Raw genomic sequence first — 21,947 nt, forward strand, 5'->3', positions numbered from 1 at the left:
TAGTTTAGTAGTTCAGTTTTAAATTAAAAACGCCTTGTAGTGGCATGGAAAATCTTTATTGAAGTAAATATATTTATAAAGTCAGTACAATTTAAGTTCAATAGTTTCCAAAAATATTAAAGTGCAGGTTGCTGATCACCTGGCAATGTTAAATATGATTATTTCTTAATTAAAATACAAGCTAATATTGAGAAAACTGTAATATGTGAATAATAACATGTATATACCTAAATAAAATCATGACAAAAATATATTTTAGGCAGGCTCTGAATTACACTGCTCTGTGATGTTGTTGTCATCCTGGCCACAGTTCACAATACATAATAAAACTTAATTACATATTAAAAGGCCGCAACGTCACGTGACAATTTGTACTCGCCATAAATGACGAGCGCCACCAATGGACCAAATAGGGTAGTTGACTTTTTAATATAAACAATAATAATTTCGTGTTGTACATGGAATAAGGGTCCGAAATATATCGATATCAATTAATAAAAGTTAAGGATTTCTTATAAAACTCAATTTACTTAACACGTATTTTTTCAAATTTTCCAAACGTCAAAAACGCTGTCGTCCATTTTGTGACATCACTAACACCCTTGATGTACTAAACGAGAAAGTCCATTTGTATGAGATATATTGTAGTGACGTCATGAAACAGTTGAAATATAGACTGTCATGGCCGACAGGCGTTTTGGCTCGTATTGTCAAAAACATATTTAAAAACTAATATTTTCATGTAATCACGTCTCAAATGGACTCAAAGCGATAATGAACTTAAGACATTTAAAAAAAAGTGTCAACTAGCCTATTCCCAAGCGACATCGACGGCAGACTAATTTGGTCAAAATAAGATGTGCAACTAGTCAACAAAAAACTCTACGCCTGTCCACACGAAAACATGTGCAAAATGACGACAATGTACGCGATCAATTCCTGCGGAACCAAGTGGACAGATACAACTAGTTGGGCATCTTAATTTTACAATAAAATCAATTTACAAACTACGCAATGTATATTCATGTATACAATAATCACTAAGTGTATGAATGTATAATAATGTAAATACATTTTCATGAAAAAACAAAATAATATCATGGAATATTCAAAGAGCCAAAATTTTTGAGATTAACTCTACCTCGATATTATTAATTTCTAAGATCTAGGCACAATGCAGCAAAGACTCCTGTATGGATATAACAATATTTTTCGTTGAGTGTGGGGCAAAGTAGTCTAGTATATTCAACACCATCACACAAGGTATAGTATACTGAAGTCATTATCTGAGACTGCTCGCTCCGTGGACACGGCAGCGGCTGTGGAATACTGATGCAACGATAGGAACGGAACGGAACGGAACGGAACGAAACGAAACGGAGCGGAGTCGTGTGGCCGCAGTCTAGAGAACGCTTTCAGAGCCTGACTTCGTGTGGATGCTGTTGCGCCCCGGCGACCAGCCCTTGCGGCGAACCGCATACAAGGCAACTACATCTAATAAATCTTTAACGCTTACAATTTTTTTTTTTCAAACTTTACGGAGGGTATTGTCTGTTAGGTATAATTTGTGTCACCGAAGTCCACCATTATACATACACCCCGAGTGGACTAACTCCTAAGTTTAAAATACTTTAACAGAATAAAATTATTGAGCAATATATTCTTATGAGAATATAGTAGACATTTGCTCGGCTGCACCAATTCTATGGAAAAAATCTTTAAATCCTAATATCAAATACCAATGCACACTCCACAAATGTCATTTTCATATCAGAATAATAAAAATATTAAATTATAAGAGTTAATAATTAAAAGAAATCTTTGGATCAAAATTAAAATATGCATCCGGAACATGCACATCAACACACAACACAAATTACAATAAATTTCATTCGTTATTAATGTAAAAATGACAAGAAACTTAAAAAGTGTAAACTTAGAATAAACTTAAATCTAATTTAAAAACGAAAGCCATTTTAAACATACACCTAACACAGGAACATACGGATTTTGCAAACTATGTAGTAAGTAAAAATAAAACTGTCTCACATTACGACAAATGTAAGCAAATCAAATATAACGCCGGCGTGCATTGGTGCAAAAGACTGGTCTCGACGACTGGGCCACTACAAGTTACAACTGAAGGTAAAGGTAAGCCTTCCGTTCTTGCGACCGCAACCTGCGACCGCGACCTGCGACCCATTTTATATGGAGCATTAAAAAAAACTGGTCGCACGTCGCGGTCTCGGGCTTTGTTTAGTGTTCCATATAAATTCTTACTAAGCAGTGGGTCGCGCGGTCGCAGGTCGCGGTCGCCAAGAGCGGAAGGCTACCTTAAGTATTCTACAATACACCAAACCAAAGCACAAAGTGAACTATAGTAATTAGTTAAACGAATATATATCATTTCTGTCTACATGTGGCGTATTGTGAGAGTTACATAGATTCATTATGATATGTTTTGTTATTTACTGAATAATTTGCGTGATGAATATATTCAAATGGCTGCTTATGTGAAAAAAATTATGCTTACAGTTATATAATCAAATGAATTAAAAAAATAAGATACTACAATACGTAAATACCAAGAATTGTATATTAAAATATTTGTACTTTTACTGACTAAAGGAAAAAACATTGGCAACTGCTAATAACCCTACAATTGTAAAAAAAATAACTTGTATAATGTAGATTGAAAATGGTCTTCACAAATTCGTTCACTCTAAATGTGGAATGCAATTAGAATTCTTTAACAATATTAAAAGGTATAATAATATATTAAATTTTTTTATAATCAGCTCAACAATGTATATAATCTATAATAATTTAAAAGCCTAGATCCAAACTGTGATATTTATTGCACAAGCACTCTGTGGCTTACACTTCCGACCGGAATAGAGCTCACAACCTTAATTGTCGGTTTGAAGTGGAGAGACCAATGAGTCGGTGGTGTCAAGGTGGGTGAATATCTACATGACTAACGCGCTACGTACATACGACACGACTTATCGTACAGTGAAGACTTGACGATGACTACAGTTCACAAATTGAACGTATTCAGTTTATCAGAGCGTAAATTAAATGTCCACTAATTATTCGATCGCTATAACTCGTTAGGTAAGCAGGTGATCAGCTTACTGTGCCCTAACCAGACCGAAGATTGCGAGACAAATGAAACTCGGCAAAACCCACCCAGTCAGAATGCGGTCCGATAGTGAATATTAGATAGTACAGATTGATGCCACACTCCACCGGAACCATCGAGCCGTGCTTGGTGCCACAACATAGGCAATACGCCCACCTCCAATAGGGAGGGTAACATTAGAGCTCACCTTGTGCGCTGCAAACCCTACTAATATCTCATTATCTGGCACTAAGTCTCCGCTTGGCCGAAATGCACCCCGGAGGCATTGAGATATCATTTCACTCTAAAGTAAAACTCATTAACCCTCTATATTAGACGTTTAACATTAAAAACATACTAAATAAACGAGTTAATACAAAATTTAGAACCAATAGATGTTCCGCAATAAAAATGTTTTTTTTACATCACCGAAAGAGTTTATTAAAACAAAATATCAATCACAAATCAACATTCCAACTACGACTGAGTTCAGCAGGCAAGAAGGTTTAATTGCTTGGAAAACTTTTCATCAGTCAGAAAGAACCGTTTCAGTGCTAAGGAGATGGTCCACGCCCTATACATTGTTTGCCCTAAAAAATGCGGTTGGTTTTCCTGACTAGATTAATATTAAATTCTATTATTTATTAATAGTCAATAATACAGAATTTAGAAATAGCGGGGTTATTGCATACTGAGTACCATAACGTCTTATTACCTAATAATATCTATCTCGAAGATTGTGATGTGAAAATCGTTATGAAACCCCGCTAGTTCCTAGATTTTTTAATTTAATTAAAAAAATAACTTTTTTCATTAAGTTTTTCGGTATTTTTCACTTGGGGCAATTTTGGGCCATCTCTGTACAGAGTGAAATAATACCTCACTTATCCGAGGTCACAGGATCCCGTAGACGGCAACCCATCAAAGCCAGAGCTTGAAGCGAGTCCCATAGTGCCAAGTAATGCGATAACTACATCTACTGAAGTAATTTATTGCTGGATACATAAGGGAATATAGATTCAAGAGAAATATATTTACCAAAAAATTGCTTTTAAAGTGTATATAGGTAACTTTTAAAGATTCCCGAGAAAGGCTACTGTAATGTACTCTAATGATACAATTATTATCAAGTAATGTCAATGGACAATAGATACCATTTGACCTGCCATTACCCCATGACTAAGTGCTTACTCGCTACAGCATACGAACATACGAACATACAGCCGGACAACGAATCCCTCCGACACGTCCCTAGGGCGCGGCCTAGGACGCGGCCTACTCTGCACTTTGTATATCAATTGTAAATCACTAACGTCTACGTAAAACTTCTACTCCGACACCTACATAAGATACATGGCAAGAACAAAAGGAAACTCTGTCAACGATATAGCGAGTATCACCGAAACGACTCGACGATAAATCAATAATATTATACAAACGATAATACTTTCGGACACGCGACAACGGTGCCGATGTAATAATAGTTTGAAAAGTTACACGTAGGTATATTTTTAAAACTTCAAATTTATTATTATTGAAATTCACACATAAAATAGTATAATTTGTAAAATTATCCAAAACTTATCACTTTTAATAATTTTATGCAACCCTAAGCAATATTATTATTAGCGTCAAACGCTCCCTTTGGGGCTCATTAAGTTATATTTCGGTTAATTTTACGTCACTAACACACTATAATTTTGACCAATGGACAACAAATAATAATTGAACATTATAATAATATTAAAACCCTGAATATTAATAAAACAAATAAAATTGGCAACAATTAGTAACTAATTATACACATGTTATACAATAAAATAATTACTATGTGCATGCACAAATATCGTAAGAAAATAATTTGGCAGTAAAAATTCGTAAATCTAAAGGCCCATCGCACTGGCCAAAAATACTATAAATATAGGCCTGGAACATATTATATTAAAACAAAAAAAAACAGTTAAACGACAAAATCAGAGTATTAATCACACCTATCGTCCGCGAAGGGTAATGACTCATTTATAACCTATTTAAAAAAAATAAAAGAAAATAAAATTCCCTAATACTATCGGGACAAAAATCCTGAAACAAATAACTTAAAAACAATAAGAAAAATAAACCCAAAAGTTACTCACTAATAAATAGAGGATTCAAGACTCAACGTCAAAAATTTAACTTATCCACTGGGTAACGAATAGCGTAGTTGACACATATCAAATTTAATATAAACAATATTAATTTCGTTTAATACATGGAATAAGGGTCCGAAATATATCGATATCAATTAATAAAAGTTAAGGATTTCTTTTAAAACTTAATTTAAAAATCATGTATTTTTCAAATTTTCCTAACGTCAAAAACGCTGTCATCCATTTTGTGACGTCACTAACACACAAACGTCTAATTTTTGCAAAACGCTCCATTTGTGTGGGATTTATTGTAGAGACGTCATGAAACAGTTGAAATATTGACTGTCATGGCCGACAGGCGCTTTTGCTCGTATTGTCAAAAGCATATTTAAAAACTAAAATTTATATGTAATTAAGTCTCGAAAAAAAAAGAATTACTTTAGTAGAACGATAATGAACTATTTAAGACCATTTAAAAAAAGTGTCAACTAGCCTATTCTCGCTTCCCGTCTCCCTTCCCTCGCCTTGTGTAGTATAATGTCTCTCTATTATTGCTCATATCACATTTTGTGTTGCTAATGTATTTTAAAACTGTTCCAATACGCAACAAAAACAATATTACTAATTAAGTACACACATTAAATTACACGTTAACTATTATTATTATTATTACTAGTGAATTGCTATAATATATTTTTTCATGAATGATAATAATATGGCTCAGCAATACACATATGGTTTGGTTATGATGTTAATTTTTTAATACCAAATAAAAACATTTTAAAAATAGCTTAATTAATTTTATAATACATAGAAATTCAGGAACTTAATATTGTTGAAAAATATAATATAATATGCTAAATATTGTTTATGTAAAAGGAAACTTTTGTCTTTTATTTCATTGACATCCGAATCACTAGAGAGCACTTTAAAACGAATTGTAAACAAAATATCACACTCATTTTAACTTTAGGTGGTCTGGTTAAGTACTTTATCATATTGCAAATCTAGTAACGAGTAGCTAAGATTATGAGGATTTTCGTTGCAGTCGTAGTTAATTTTGTTAACAAATAAAACTTGCAAAATACTAATCTTTGGAAGACGAAATCCTCGATGGAAATGTGTATATGTTTTTTTTTAATCGTCGTTATGATTTGCAATACATATTATTTCACCATATCATTATCAGTAATAATATCCAATATACATCAAACATCTAAAAAGATAAAAACCAAGAATTATTTATTACATGAAATTTTTGTTTTTTTTTTTTATAATTTTACTCTACTAACCACAATTTTAACATTTTTTTTTTGTTCTACTACCTAAACATTTTATGAATCTCAATTTTGAATTTTAAATGTGGGTAGCTATAAAAATATATATACTTTGGCGAACTGTATACGAATTTTAAACATATCAATTTGTAGAAATAAAATTTGTTTATAATGGCACATTCATGGATATATTATAGTGCTAGTATAATATATTTTAATTCAACGAAGAAATACGGCACATTGAACTTTGTTAATAGCTTTGTGACGACGTGTACCCGTTAATACGTTAACTAATCTATTATAATATTTAAAATTCCCAATTTTCTTTCTAATCATCCTATATGCACGAAAATGCCACCTTAAACAGTTTCGTTTCGTATTGCTTTAATTATTATCAGTACAAAGTTATTCAATTTCTTTAGTAACAGTGGCTTTCCAATATAATTAGCATAAGATAAATTTAAATTAACCAAACGGTATATATCAATATTATAATAGCCTAGTGATGAAAAATTTTCAAATATATAGGCTCCTAAAAACAAGAGTACACGAAAAAACGTTTTGTATAGACACAAGAAATCTGTAAATGGTAAATATATTTTAACGGACAATATATAATATTGTATACGCGATTAACCTAAATTAGATGGCACGTTAATACAGTGTCGCCTCCTTTGGTCATAATAATAATAATAAACAAAATTTTTGCTAACAATAAACTCAATTGTGCGTTTAGACGTGACTTTCCGAATATTCGCTAGCAGAGAAACCAGGGGCGTAGCTACCGCCGTATCAATGATACGGGCCCTCCGGGCTATAGGGGCCCCTTACATGTAAAAAGCAAAAATTAGTAAAATTTAATCCAGACACTCTGAATCTGGTGCTTTCGGGAAAAAAAAACTGCCTTTGGAGTTTGAAAATGACAAAAGTAAAAAAAAGCAAATCTCTTTTTTTCCCCATTTGAAAACATAGGTTAAAAAGTCAGTCATATTTAATTTAAGCAAGCATTTTATTTCTTTTGTGAGAAATTTACTTTTCATTTGGGGCCCCTCCAACTAACTTTGATACAGGGCCCCAAGGCGCGCTACGCCACTGAGAGAAACGGTAAAATTGCCAAAAAAGTTATTGCTCTGGAAGCAAACGTATACAATCGGACAGTTTGTATGGAGCCAACGCATGTACTATCGAGGCGACACACCACGCAGACCCCTAATTGACATGTATTATTAAACTTCACCCGAACTAGGAACCATACCAGCTGCTAAATTTAGAAACAAAATAGAAATTCCAGTCAACAGTCAGGAGTGCAAATATGCATCGATTTGATCATAGACTAATCATATTTGGCAGTGAATCATAGCGCTTGTCCGAGCCTATAGCCCACATCTATACTGAGCGTTTTGTTCTTGCCTTAAAATTAAAAAAAAAAAAAATATTTAGCAAACAGTGCTGTGTATACATCCGATCGGCATTCAGTAAAAAACCAATGTCAAATAATAAAAGCAAAACTATCCTAAATATGAAAACTCTACAATCAAACTTTTATTTTAATCATTTCATAACGTGCATATTGACTGGATAATAACATATGTAAACAAATAGATATTAGCCTAAACTTTGGATTGTCTGTTATTACAACTAAATGCAATCATAATAAAAAAAAAATGTGAAATGAAGTAAATCAAACGTATCCAGTACATTGTGGATTACACGTATCTACTAGCAGTGATGCCAATTTAGTCTTTAATTAATATTTTATAACATATAAAGACAAAGAAATGGGAAAATTGGGATCACCGTAGCAAACAGATAAATGTGACTATCGTGAATAAACACAAAACAACAAAAAAGTAAGTAATCAAATACTGGTTTAGCAAAAATGTTAAGCTTTGTAAAAATCAGCAATTAAATATAATAATAATATAGGGAATAAATGTGAGATCTTGTAGTATGCAGACTTACAGCCATTGAGTTATTCCTCAGACAATGTAAAGGGTGTTGAGGACTAGAACGTGGTGATTATTCTTAGCGAGGGTCACAATGTACCCTTCAGAAGTGATCTTCAAGCCGCAGCAGCGAGACACCTAAAAAGATACAATAAATTTAATTAAAAAATTAAAAAACCTGACTGTCTAACTTAACTGTAGTTTTTTTGAATATGGTGATGATATACTATTTTCAAATCCTCATGATGAGCCCAGGAATTTAATATCCATATTGCAATATTCGAAAAAAAAGATTTTTTTTCACCTCGAGTCTATAGCGTCTCAAAATCACCGTGTTAGCTTTTTTTTAACTTCACCTATCTAAGAACATTTGGTTTATTATGACGAATCTAACGATATCTTAATTAGATAAATCCGTTCAGTGGTTTGGAAGATATGAAGTAATAACGAATATTACATACATACAAGATACGCGCGAAAAACATAACCCTTCTTGCAGTCGGGTAAAAAAACTCTAGTGCAACTGCTAATGCCTTTGTTTACAATATAAACGTCCTATATGTAATACCCAGCTAGCTCTGTACAATTTACTATTTTATGTTTTCTAAGTTTAATTTGATTTGGCCAGTTACCAGGACCACTCAGCAGCAACACTCCACAAAGTTATTTAGTTCGCTTTAAGATGAAAATCCAGTCCGAGATATAGTCCGATATATGTAAAATATATATAGTCCAACAGATATAAATAAAACTTGAATAGGGTAGTTGACACTTTTTTTTTAATTGTCTTAAATTGATCATTATCATTCTACTAGAATGATCGTCGTAGAATGACGTCGCCGGCGTCCGACACGTCGATCCCTTAGGGGAAGTTGGTCACATTCTCGCAGCCGATGCGGCGCAGTAGACGCAACAGTGTTATCGACAGCATTACCTTCACGTAGGGGCACTCGAACTCGGTGACGAGCACGCCGTCGCGCGAGAACACGGCCACGTGGAACTTGTTGCCGTGCGAGTCGCCGATGAGCACGTCGCCGGCGTCCGACACGTCGATCCCGTTGGGGAAGTTGGTCACGTTCTCGCAGCCGATGCGGCGCAGGAACCGCCCCTCGTCGTCGAACACAACCACACAGTGCCCTTTGAAGTCGCACACGTAGAATTCCTTGCCTGTTTATTTTATTGTTACGCTATTATTACTGAAGCGAAGAAAGTGGAAGTACAAAAGTAGCGGAAGATCAAAGAATTGGCCACACTATGTGAAAAGAATGAAAAGATTGTTTGTAATATTTTAACTTTGTTATTTATTTTTATGACGACACTAACTTACTTCAGAAAATCCGTTTGGCTTGCTTGGTGTCATCTTATTACAAAATCCAACAATTTTTCGAAATAGATTAACTGTAGAGTGATTCATTATCATTAAAAACCAATGTACGTCCACTGCTGGAGAAAGACCCCTTGCAAGGGCTTTCAAACATAGTCTCGAGCGTCGAGCATCCAGCGACTCCCTGCAACCTGTTTGATGTTGTCAGTCCATCTAGTGGGGGCTCGACCAACATTGCTTTTTCCGGTGCGGCGTCGCCATTCCAGAACCTTGAGACCCTAAGATACGTCAGCTGACAGTTCTTCAAACTATGTCCTGCCCATTGCCACATCAGCTTCGCTACTCACTGAACTAGTCAGTGACTAGTAGTGACTATGGATACATAATTTATGTATTAAAATGCCTGTTATAATTATAGACTAATTTGAACAAAGAATAATTCTGAGAGACTTACCGCTTATAGCGATATCCGACGGCTCTCTCATGCACTCGCTACAGTCGAACCAGCTCATGAGGTCGCCCTCTTCGGACAGGATAAACACTGTCGGTGTAACGCTGTCCACGGCCACGATAAGTCCTTCGGCGGTCACCGCTAGACCTGCGACTATGTCGATGAAACGTACCTGTACAACAAATTGACACTCATTCAATGATAATTTTATACTATAGATCGCTTACGTTCCTACAAAATCACCACAAAAAGTGATCCGTCTAAAGGTTCATTTACACGAGCGGCAACTCTAGCGACGACCGTAGTCCACGACGTAGTCCACTGCAGTCGGCGACGTCTCGGCGGCAGACGACGGCGTCGCCGACTGCAGTCGACTCTCTCCGACAGTCGACCACTGCAGTCGACTCCCGTTGGCTGCCGCCGAGAGTCGACTGCAGTCGGTCGGAGTTGCGGTCGTTTGCTAGTCTAGACTAATATTATAAAGAGGAAAGATTTGATTGTTTGTTTATTTGCATTGAATAGGCTCTGAAACTACTGAACCGATTTGAAATATTCTTTTACACGGGACGCTACACTATCCCCGAGTGCTATAGGCTATAATATTTTATCCCCCTATTTCTATGACAATGGGAACCACGAGGGTGAAACCTAGTAATCTACTATAAAATAATAGTTGTACTTTAAAACATTGGACAACCAAAAACTTGTAACATGTTTTATCATACTGTTATAATATTTTTCCTTGATACGCGTACCACTAACATAAGGTTAAAGTTATGGTTTTACCTGTTACCAAATAAAAAAACAATGTTTCCTGTTTCAACTTTGGATATAAAAAGCGAATAAATAAAATTAGCAGGAAACTAAATATTTAAGATAAAAATAATTGGTTACATAATTAGAGCAGGTATTATATTATGTAACATCAATTGTATAGAGCCCAGGATCAGTCATTGTACCCTGACGGAAATAAAAGAAAACATTTTTTTTTAACTATTTTTGATTACACAACTTATCTACGAATACTATACTTAATCTGCGAATTTAACTTAATTCTTTTGAAATAATATTCATTCTCTCCCAAGAAATGCAACACTAATAAGGGTAATGGCGGATTAATGATGTTTTCAATGCAGTAGTCGATTTGACGTTTGCTGTCAATTGACATGTCATAGTTGCTTTAAGGGCGCTATCTTGATAAAACTCAAAAACTTGGGTTTTAATTTTATTCATTTCTTTTTATTTAGTTAGATTTATTCACTTATTTACATTTTAATAAAATCCTTGTATTTTTTAAATTTCAATGATACGGGGTACAAAAGTGGACCTGAAATGGACCATCTCCTTTAAAAATATGTTTCACTTACAGCGATTTTCTTCAAGAAATGACCGTTTTTGGTAAATATTTGCATGCGCGATCTCTCATTGCCGCGGTCGCAAACAACAAATTTGCCCGTAGCGCGCACGACGGCAACCTTGCGTGGGTACCACAGTTGGCCCTCTTCTTTGCCCGCCACTCCGAAGTTGAACTTATGGTTACCTGACTTATCGAACACCTGAAAGTATTATCACATATTAACATCCTATAACTCCCTACAGAGCTCAGACCTCTTCTTATTTTGTTAAAGCTCTAAGCACAACTAGAAGAGCAAAGAGAAAAGGAAAAGGTAAGAAGACATTTGAATACATACCGTTATGCGATGATTGTTCGTATCAGCTACAATGATGTCTTCATCATTTCCGAGACAGAATCCATGAGGCGAGTTGAACTGGCCCTTTCCTCCTCCTAGCTGGCCAAACTTGAATCTAATATGCATGGGTGTGGCTTTATTAGCGCGGACGAGTGGTGCAGGAGGTGCGACCAGAGCTGCCTCCTCTGCAGGAGTCAAGAGAGGTCTGCCCGGAGACACCCCACGGGGACCCACACCTCCTATATTACCAACACCCCCAACTCCGCCAAAACCATTTACATCTGAAAAATTTGTCGACAACTTGATAAAGGCACATTATCACATTTATAAAATATAATACAAACTATAACAAGATAAAATTGTGGTAGAGTTTCTAGACTTTTTTTTTTAGAATTTTAGTAATTATTGCAACAAATGGACTTTCCATTCAGAATTCATTTTAACATTAAATTACGTTAAGTGACATTTGCGACCACAAAGAGTTAAATATTACATAAATTATTAAAAGTAGATCAAAACTTACCTGCGTTTAATCCGAGTTTGGCAAGCGCTTGCAAATTATTATATGCTTGAGGAGAATTGAGATCTCCAGCGAGTAATTCGGCAAGAGTGAACGGGGGCGCCGGCGATGCGTGAGGCGGCGGTGGCACATCTTTCTCGGCAATGCTTGCTAGTTGCTGCAAGTTGTATTCGACCATCGATGGTAAAGTAGGAACGCCTCCCACGCCGGTGACAGCACCGACGCTGTTCACGTTGACGACTCCGGGAAGCACACCGGGGTTCGGTACGGCACCCACGCCGGTTACTGCACCGACGCCCGGGACACCGATGGATGGCACGCCGACACCGGGAACTCCGACCAAGCTGCCCACAGATACACCTGTGACTCGGCGGACGTTACCCAATGGATAGTCATCAAAAACTGGGGCATTTGTCACCGATATAGCGGGTGAATGAGAATTCGAGGTCACGGAGACTATAGCCGAGGATTCGCTAGCTCGCTTTCTTTCCTCCGCTCTAGTCGCTTCAGTGCGGAAAATGCCAAAGGTGTCCTCAGTTACCGCATCAAATTTTTCCATTTTCGTAACAAATTCCAACGAGTAATCCACTTCGAATTCAGGGGCACCCTCTAAAAGCCGTGTAAACTGTGAAGCGACAGTTTTCTTCAACATGACGATTTCAGTGCCATCTCCCCTCCGAAGAAGCCTGGCGGCAAACTTGCAGGCGCAGTCGATACGCTGGACAGTTTTATCGACGCGATCGAATAGATCCATTACTTTCAGCTCTCGTTCCTTGTGTAATCTTTCGAGTTCTTCCAGAGCTTTTTCACGGCACCTCTCTAAAGCTGATTTATAAGCGTGAAACGCCTCATTTATGATGTTTTCAGCATCATCTCTCTGTCGCTGCAAATCACCTAAAGCGTCATCTAGTTTGACCGACGCACATCCTGCAGCGACGGCACGAGCGTTAGCCTCAACAATAAAAGTACGCAGTTCCGCCCGTAAATTAGGCTCTGCGTCGACAATACGCTCGCAACGATGCTCCCCAACTTTGTGGTCGACAGTTAAACACTCCGTGCAAGCGCCTACTTCACACTCGCAGCAGTAAAACTTGAGACTCTCACCGACATGGCGAGTACAGAAAATCGGCTTGTGCACAGCTGCTTTTTCTTTGGATGACCGTAAAGCATCAAATGGCACAACGCGATGATTTTCGAAACACCTCATGAACTCATGTGCAGAATTGCAGTTCGCGCATAGGAAATGAGAACAATCCGTGCATCGAGCGACTGCTGGCTCCTTGCTCTTGCAACATGTGCAAACGACAGATTGATCCATAGCCGAAACATCCAAGATGTTTGTAAGGACATAGTCTGATGGAAGTGATACTGCTCCTCCTCCCGGCATCTGAGTAATTTAAATAAATAATAATCAACATAGTGTTACAAACGTCAAATTAAAAAAAATTACATAACAAATTATAATTACTACCTTAGTTTCTTGTTTGCACAGAGGACATTCAACGGCCAAATCAAATTTAAGCGAATCTCCGGCTTCATTAACCATCAGTTTGTCGATACATGCTTCACAGAATACATGAAGGCATGACAACACGCGGGGACTGCATAATTTATTGCTAAAAATTAAAAACAACAATAATTAAGTGTCCTTCAGAACTCTTGATTTGTAATATTTAAAATTATATTTATTGCAAGTTATTAATGCACAAGAAATAATAACTCACTCGCAAATTTTACAATTTTGTTCTTGTTTTCCATTATCGGTAGACTCCAAAGACCCCTCATCTCCAAGACTAACAAGTCCATCCCCATAAAGCTCGCCATTAATTTCTTCCATTTTGACTTATAATTACAGTGTTGTATAATGTATATTTTTTACTTCAACCAACAATAATCTGAAAGATAACCATTACATTGTACAGTAATCAATAACTATGTGCATCACTATTTTATTCAATCCAACAGTGCACAAACTTGAGAGTGGACTGTGGGACACACCATTTGTGAATTAAGTTTGGATTTAATATTGATTGGCAAGAGATCAGCTAAATAGATTTGTAATAGAGGTATAGTCCCTGATAATACTCTACTACTACTCTCATTAAACCATCTTTTAAGAAAAAACCAATGCCCCTATAGAAAATATTACACACTCCCATTCTGCTCAACAAAAATAAATAAAAACATTGATATTTGGATGCAAGATGTGTGCCGTTTCCTTAAACCAATACATATTTACATCACTCATAAATGTTGGAATCATATTTTGACTTAACATTTAAAATATGACTACTATACTAGGTATAACTTGCCATGCTTCATGGTGTCACATTGTGGTTGAAAAAAATTAAAATTTGAACTTATCCTGCATACACAAAATATGAGCTTAACATTTTTATAAACAGCGAGAAATATATATAAATCTAGTAATAATAATTATATACAGGGTGCTCGGGAGTATTTCCCATAACTTTAAGAGTTATATTCTTTAAGGAAAATTAATTAAAAATGTCAAAGGAATGTGTCCTAAATTGAATATTTTTAAAGTAAAAAATATTTCTTTTGTAAATAGATCTTAAATTGTGTTCCATATATCGCATTCTTATATTATGACTTAGCAAAATTTATTCATTGATAAATAACATGAAGTAGCTTACTAGTGAAGTGTGCAATATGTTGTTGATATCAACAGTCTTGCCACTACGTTTACGTATTTTAAAATGCAAGGAAAGATGTACCGTCCGTGTCCGTGTTACATGGATAGTCGTAATTATTTGAATTACTTTGTATGAAAACAAAAAAAAAAATTATTGGAAAAAAAAATATTTTTATTGTTAAAAAAAAAACATTGCTAAGCAGTTCGGCTCCTATAAGTGGATTGGTCAACACCTTGAAGTTATGGGAAATACTCTGCAACACCCTGCATAATAAGGTATATTTCTGTAATATAGTCATGGTCATTGTACAATGGAACATATATTTTATGAGACAAACATGTGCTATCAAAACACCATATTAAAACCTTAAGGCATAATGCAAACTACACAATTCAATGCTATCAATAAATAACATAATTTATTCAAGAACAGACTAACAAAAATAATATCTAGACGTTTAATAAATTAGTATGGATGTATCAGCAAAGTTTACCTATTATTATTGCTATTTACTATACTATCTTTATTTTATTACTTGGTAGAAAATTATTAAAACATGGTATGTATATGGAGTTATATAGTTTAACATTGCTTTATCACATCCTTACAATGTTAAATTTCAATACCTGTACAATTGTACATATGACTTGGTAAAATTGAGCAAAACATGATATATAAGTCAGTACACTAATGCTTTGTCACTCACAATATTAAATTATTATTGATGGCAGACAGATAAATTAGTGTGGGAATAAGCCCAAGCATGCAACATTTATTATTAAAGCTAGTACTTTTATTCAGACTTTTATTCAAACCCAATCAATGGTTCTAGCTGCTCTAGGCTTAACAATGCTTGAGTGCCCCTTTTGAATAGCAAGCGTGTTTATCTGGTGCCCTCATGTTAACTAAAGGGTGTAATATAATGAGTGCCAGCTCAGGAAATGTGGGATTTCATCCAAAACTCCTCCTTATGACCTCAATGAAATCAATGTTGAACAATATTTTAAGATCTATCAATTATAATTTATAACAATATTTTCTTGAAATTTTTTACTATGTTGTATCAAACTGAATTTATTTTACTTATCTTCATCTAACCTATGAAGTTAAAAAAAAATTTAAAAGGAAGTGCTGTATTTCTGTATGCCTATGATTTTCTGAAAAGGCACTGTTGTATCATACCTAAACTGAATTATTTATTTATTTCATAATTTAGCCCAATCTTAATATGTGCAAATTTTGCATCTAAAATCCTTAAATGATTTGAAAGTTAAAACAGTGACAAACACAAACAACATTACCTGGTATATATGTATCTCAGACTAAGTACATAAGGACTAGTATCGCAGCCAAATTCATGAACTCAATTGTCTGTCGTTTTTTGAGGGGGACGAGGCAAAGTCACACTTTAAAAATAGTGAACACAAAGAAATATATTTTGTGTCCTAACACTACACTACACTACTATAAATTTGATTTGCAATGCCCACATGTAATTTTTACACAGATTAACAAACATGTGACTTGACTTACACTCTTTATACAGAATATTCAAATTCTTGATCAGTGTTTGCTGTTCCAGCTGAAGAATCAATTCTTATTAGATATTGTTTTGATTACTAATATGACACAATTAATTTAGATAATTTTCAAATGAGACGTAACTTCATCTTTTAGTTAAACTAGAAGTTTATTGCCACTTAATAAACTTACACAAAGGGGCATATTAGACTACCAAAACCATTACAACAATGGACCATAGATTCTATAGAAAGTTATTATATATAGTTAGTTATAATAGATCATTGAATTGGGTTTTAATGGGTAATGTCTAGAGAAGCAGGTCCCTATGTGATTAGTCTGAGGTAGCTATACCTAATTTTAAGAGACCCTTGAAGTTTGGTGGTCAATGTTTTACAATGTTGTTTGAAGTATTGCCTCAATTGACTGGCAGGACCTGATTTCTTATATTATGCCATCAAAGTTAAAGGAATTACACACACACACACACACATCATACTTGGATGGTTTAGGATCTGGAACTGGACCCTTGAAACCTGCTACCTCCCAAAAAACTGTACAATAATCAAACCACTTTTCAAAACACAATTATCCAATGACCCTATACAAACTTCAGATGCTATGGACATTTTTGGAGAGGTTCAAAGAATTTTGTGTAGACCTATGACCTGCCACCATTTTGATTTTTTATCAAATTACTGTTGCATGTATGTACTTATCCTTATGTAGGAGAGCCCGGGATGCTAAATTTGCAGTTAAAGTGTCATGGAGACTGTTCTCATAAATTACATTCAAGTTGTTAAATGTTACAAAAGCACATTATTTAGTTATTTGCCTATTAACTACCCTAACTTTATCTGATATACTAGTAGAGTATTTTTGTTAATTATTATTGGTTGTCCTAAACATAACCATCAATATTAAATGCTCATAATTGGTGCATTTACTCAACAACCTGCAAGGTATTATGTCACTCTCAAAAATGCCAAAAATCCCTCTTCATCTCCCCTACTATTCCATACATAGATTATCCTCCATTTATGCAACATGTAACAGGAAATTTGATAATATTTGAAAAAATATATATATTATGTATTATTATTGTTTTTCTTAATTTTTTATTTACGCTATAATTCAAGTTATTGTAATTAAAAAAACATAATAAAATAGATATTGATTATTTTTATGGCCTCCATGGCACAGTGGTATGTATGGTGGATTTACAAGACGGAGATCCTGGGTTCGATCCCCAGCTGGTTTGATTGAATTTCATAATTGGTCCGTAGTGTTAGCGTTCCGGTACAATGCTGTGTAGAAACAGAAATGATTGTGGATTTTAATCTTCCTCCTAACAAGTTGGCCCGCTTCCATCTTAGATGGCATTATCACTTACCATCAGGTGAGATTGTAGTCAAGTCAAAGTCATTGTAAAGAATTATTTTAAAAAAAATCTAGGCAAATTGGCAGTGCTGCAAATTGTATGAATGTACAATAAATAATGTCATAACATTTGTGCAGAATATATAAATTCTTGTCTTCATTTATCATTTTAAAATTCATAATACAAAGGTCAAAGGATCTCAGTGAGATTCCTCATAAAATACTTAACCAATAAATGATTAGTCTTTGTAGGTATTTATTTAATAGTTGTAGTGATCATTAGGAAGAACAACCAACAGGCACAGTTCAAATAAATTTTCGTGAAATAATAAGGACCGCAAAATGTCAAACACTGAATACCTACCTACATCAAAAATAAAGTCAACAAAAATGCTACTAAAATTGAATTGCAAATTCTACTTTGATAAAGCACTAAATAGCAAATTTACCTGCAATAAAAGTCCATAGGTAGTGCGGATCACGAAGGGTATCTAAATTCTACATACATATATTGAAGTACCTATCATAAACGCAATGCACCATGCACGCTGCAGACAATGGCGAAGGTCGATAGTCCATCTCACACTATTTTTGAGCGAACTTACGGATAGCAAACATTTCATATTATTAATTTGAATGATTTACTAACCTTTAACAGTTATATTTAGCGGATAGGGCGATATTCAAACACGCAGAATGTTCTACCACGCCGTAACTATGAGAATATTCATCACTATGTAAATAAATAAAAAAAAATGAGCATCAAGCTTCAACAGATATATTTTTTTAAATAAAATAGTTTCTTCGATGAATTAAAAGAAATGTTTTGTCACGTTCTCATTTTAAAAAGGCGAATGAATACATCACTGTTTAGTTATTGATTTTCTTCGTTGCGCTGCGCTAAAATGCTTTAGTGCCGTGATTTTTTAGCAACGGTAACACTAGAAAAGTATTGCCAATACTTATTTACCTAATTCCCCACAAATCAAAATGAAATTCCTGTAATTGGGGAAAGAAATATCCCGATTCCCCACTAATAAAAATAAAAAGAAAAAGCGATATTATTACAACGGTTATCTATTTTTTTATTTATATTTATGCAATAATATTATCCTTCATGATCCTTACATTATAATAATACTTCTTTTTTAGAATGTATTGACAATCACCACAATATGCGTTGATGGCGACGTGCATCTTAACTTTAATGCAATTCTGCATTTTATTACAATTATTTTTGTTCTATAAAATGATCGGAACTGAAAAACAGTTGACTAGAACAGTATAGTAACAGGTTACTATGTTTCACATGATTTTTTAGTTTCCCAAGAAACATAGTACTTCTCCAGTGAATTAGTCCGTACTAAAAAGATATTACAGGCATATTACTTTCAGGTAACAAAAGTGCATTAGTAGCAAAATGTTAATTAGTTTCAGCATTCTTTAACCCATGGATTATATTTATTTGTAATAATATAATACAGCTGTAGCAGAGTTGTTTCTTTGTCTTTATAGTACAAGTCAATGATTTTTTTTCTGTTTGAGTAAATGCCGATAGCTCTCTGCAGAACTACTACGTCATCCGGGGGGTTTGGGCGAGCGCAGAAGCATCGCCTGATGAGACCCGTAGACTGAAATAAAGGTATAGGACGGAACGACTCTCTAAGGGCGTCTCCTATAAGACTTGGACCTTGGCTTAGAGGGACGTTCGGGAAGAGATAACCTTGGCCTGAGTGACTCAGTCTGGACGCCCCCAAGTTAGAAAGCCTACGTCGAGGACCTCGTCTTCGCGGGTGAAGACTCTGTGTAGCTTGTATTTTTGTTGCTTGGGAAGTATTGTCGGTTGTCATGTCATCGTCTGGATAGTAAAGGACATTTTTGAGACGCCTCTGCTTGAAGTTAGCGTTAAGGTTGGGAGTGTAGTTGCAGGCCTCAACCACTCAGAGAGCTGTTTCATGTACTTAGCCATTGAAGGTAAATCCAAATCTCTATTGTGGTCGTTATTGCGCACAAACCACGGTACGCCCGCCGCATTACCCTGCCCTACCCTTACCGTACCGTACCATACCCTACCCTACTCTCCCCCACCCTACCCCTACCCGTACTCTACCCCTACAGTAACGTCACTCAATTATTTTGCCTTCACGAAACCTCTTCACTAACACTTGAGCTATAAAGTATGGTATTAAAGTTTAAATTGACTTTTAAGTAATCGTATATTACGAATCGTATGTTTGGCTATGAGATATGTTTTAAATGAATGAATTATGGAATTAAGGAAAGAGTAAATATTAAATTAATAGTCTATACAAAATAACGAAAATTTGCGTGATTAACTACCAAAATGTAGTAGGTAAGTTAGTTGCATCTAGTGTATCCATTTTCCCGTGCATTACGAAACATTTTAAAGGAGATGATCCAAAATTGTATGGAGCCCAGGATCAGTCATTGTACCCTAGCGGAAATAAAAGAAGATATTTTTTTTAACTATTTATACAAATCTACAAATTTACTTTAATTCTTCCGAAATAATATTCATTATCTCCCAAGAAATGCAACATTGCTAACTGTAATAATGGCAGATAGATGACGTTTTCAATGCAGTAATCAATTTGACGTTTGCTGTCAATTGCTTTATAGGCGCCGTCTTGTTATAACTCAAAATTTTTACTTAACACTTTAATAAATTTTAATAAAATCCTTGTATTTTTTAAATTTTAATGATACGAGGTACAAGAGTGGACCTGAAATGGACCATCTCCTTTAGTCGGATAATCTGGATTTTGGGGTGACCAAACGTTTTACATTTATCTGTTCCCTACAATTAGGGAAAAATAGTTTTTTAAGAACTTTATAATATATTTTTCATTGCTTAATAGTATATTATTAAAATGCTACTTAGGCAAAAATATAATAAAAAATTCTTAAAATTTTTGTAATGAAAAAACATTATTATAGACCAAAAAGTCATTGTGACTTACAGGGTGTCCTGTAATTAATGGAGAAAACACAAATATACGACCTAATTCTCTAAAACTAATTCGAATAGTTTTGAAAAAATCCCTAAGGTTAGATTTTTGAGATCCGATTGTTGTTACACTTTACAAATTAAGTTCCCGATGTACCATGAATACCAATATACATAATATACTTAAATAATGTTTTATTTGTTTTGTAAAGAAGCTTTGAGTGCAATAATTATTTTTCTTTAATTTAGAATCTAAATGGAAAAAAAGAATGGTACACTCCAGAACTGTAAAATGTATGAAACTGGAGTGTACCATTAATAAACCTTGTGTGTACTCTTTGTAGTTACAAAGTTGCTAATGAAAATGTATGGGAGGTGCATTTTAACCTTTTCTTCAAAATCTTCCTACTAATATTATAAACGCGGAAGTTTGTATGGATGTTTGTTACTCTTTACGCCAGTCTTAAAATATGGGGTAATTTTCCGTTACTGGTAACACCATCTGCGTATATTGTAATGTAAACTCCAAATCATGTGTTATGGGTAAAAAATAGCTGAATTTTTGATTTACAATAATTAAATTTAAATAAATTGAAGTCTATCCCATAAATAAATTAAATTTATTGTCACTATGATTTTAACAATCTATCACTATGAGTGGTTCCTTTCCTTTAGAATGACAGTTATTGCCCCACGTTACCACCTTTGACAATACAATATAGATGTTGCCACACATCGAGTTTATTAGTTCCAATTTTATTAACTTCTCTCTATGTCGCACTACATTCTACCTCTAAACCTCCATTTTTTAATTTCTTTAACATAGATTTAAGAGTAGGTACAGAGTTTCATAATACTAAAAACTCAAAAAAGACTAATTGTTCTTATCACAGACATCACAGACAAAGACATACAAATGTCACTGTCATAGATATTTGACAGCTTAACTGACATTGACA

At 34.7% G+C, this 21,947-nt stretch overlaps 1 protein-coding gene across 2 annotated transcripts; it reads right to left on the bottom strand.

Annotated features, from left to right (window-relative positions):
* Window positions 1-34: 34 nt before the first annotated feature.
* Window positions 35-18,965, bottom strand: LOC112046505 (brain tumor protein). Of its 2 annotated transcripts, none has more exons than XM_024083141.2 (9): window positions 18,670-18,965; window positions 14,187-14,357; window positions 13,934-14,078; window positions 12,466-13,849; window positions 11,943-12,223; window positions 11,619-11,807; window positions 10,255-10,423; window positions 9,411-9,643; window positions 35-8,614 (listed from the first exon to the last, which is right to left on the bottom strand). In XM_024083141.2, exons 2-9 carry the CDS (start codon window positions 14,297-14,299, stop codon window positions 8,510-8,512), a joined length of 2,619 nt encoding a protein of 872 aa, XP_023938909.2. In that variant the 5' UTR covers window positions 14,300-14,357; window positions 18,670-18,965; the 3' UTR covers window positions 35-8,509. The 2 variants fall into 2 exon arrangements, with proteins under 2 accessions (XP_023938909.2, XP_023938910.2); XM_024083142.2 differs by lacking the exon at window positions 18,670-18,965 and adding an exon at window positions 18,470-18,630.
* Window positions 18,966-21,947: the final 2,982 nt, after the last annotated feature.

The sequence above is a fragment of the Bicyclus anynana genome, chromosome 6 (assembly GCF_947172395.1).
Source record: "Bicyclus anynana chromosome 6, ilBicAnyn1.1, whole genome shotgun sequence".
NCBI classification, from domain to species: domain Eukaryota; kingdom Metazoa; phylum Arthropoda; class Insecta; order Lepidoptera; family Nymphalidae; genus Bicyclus; species Bicyclus anynana.

What these genes read in the sequence shown, in the direction of transcription:
- LOC112046505 (XM_024083141.2), bottom strand. Translation starts at nt 14,299, where the DNA reads ATGGAAGAAATTAATGGCGAGCTTTATGGGGATGGACTTGTTAGTCTT. An exon ending in TGTGCAAACAAGAAACTAAG is followed by an intron (nt 13,850 to 13,933) that starts GTAGTAATTATA and finishes TAAATTACTCAG; the next exon opens with ATGCCGGGAGGAGGAGCAGT. An exon ending in CGAACAATCATCGCATAACG is followed by an intron (nt 11,808 to 11,942) that starts GTATGTATTCAA and finishes TAATACTTTCAG; the next exon opens with GTGTTCGATAAGTCAGGTAA.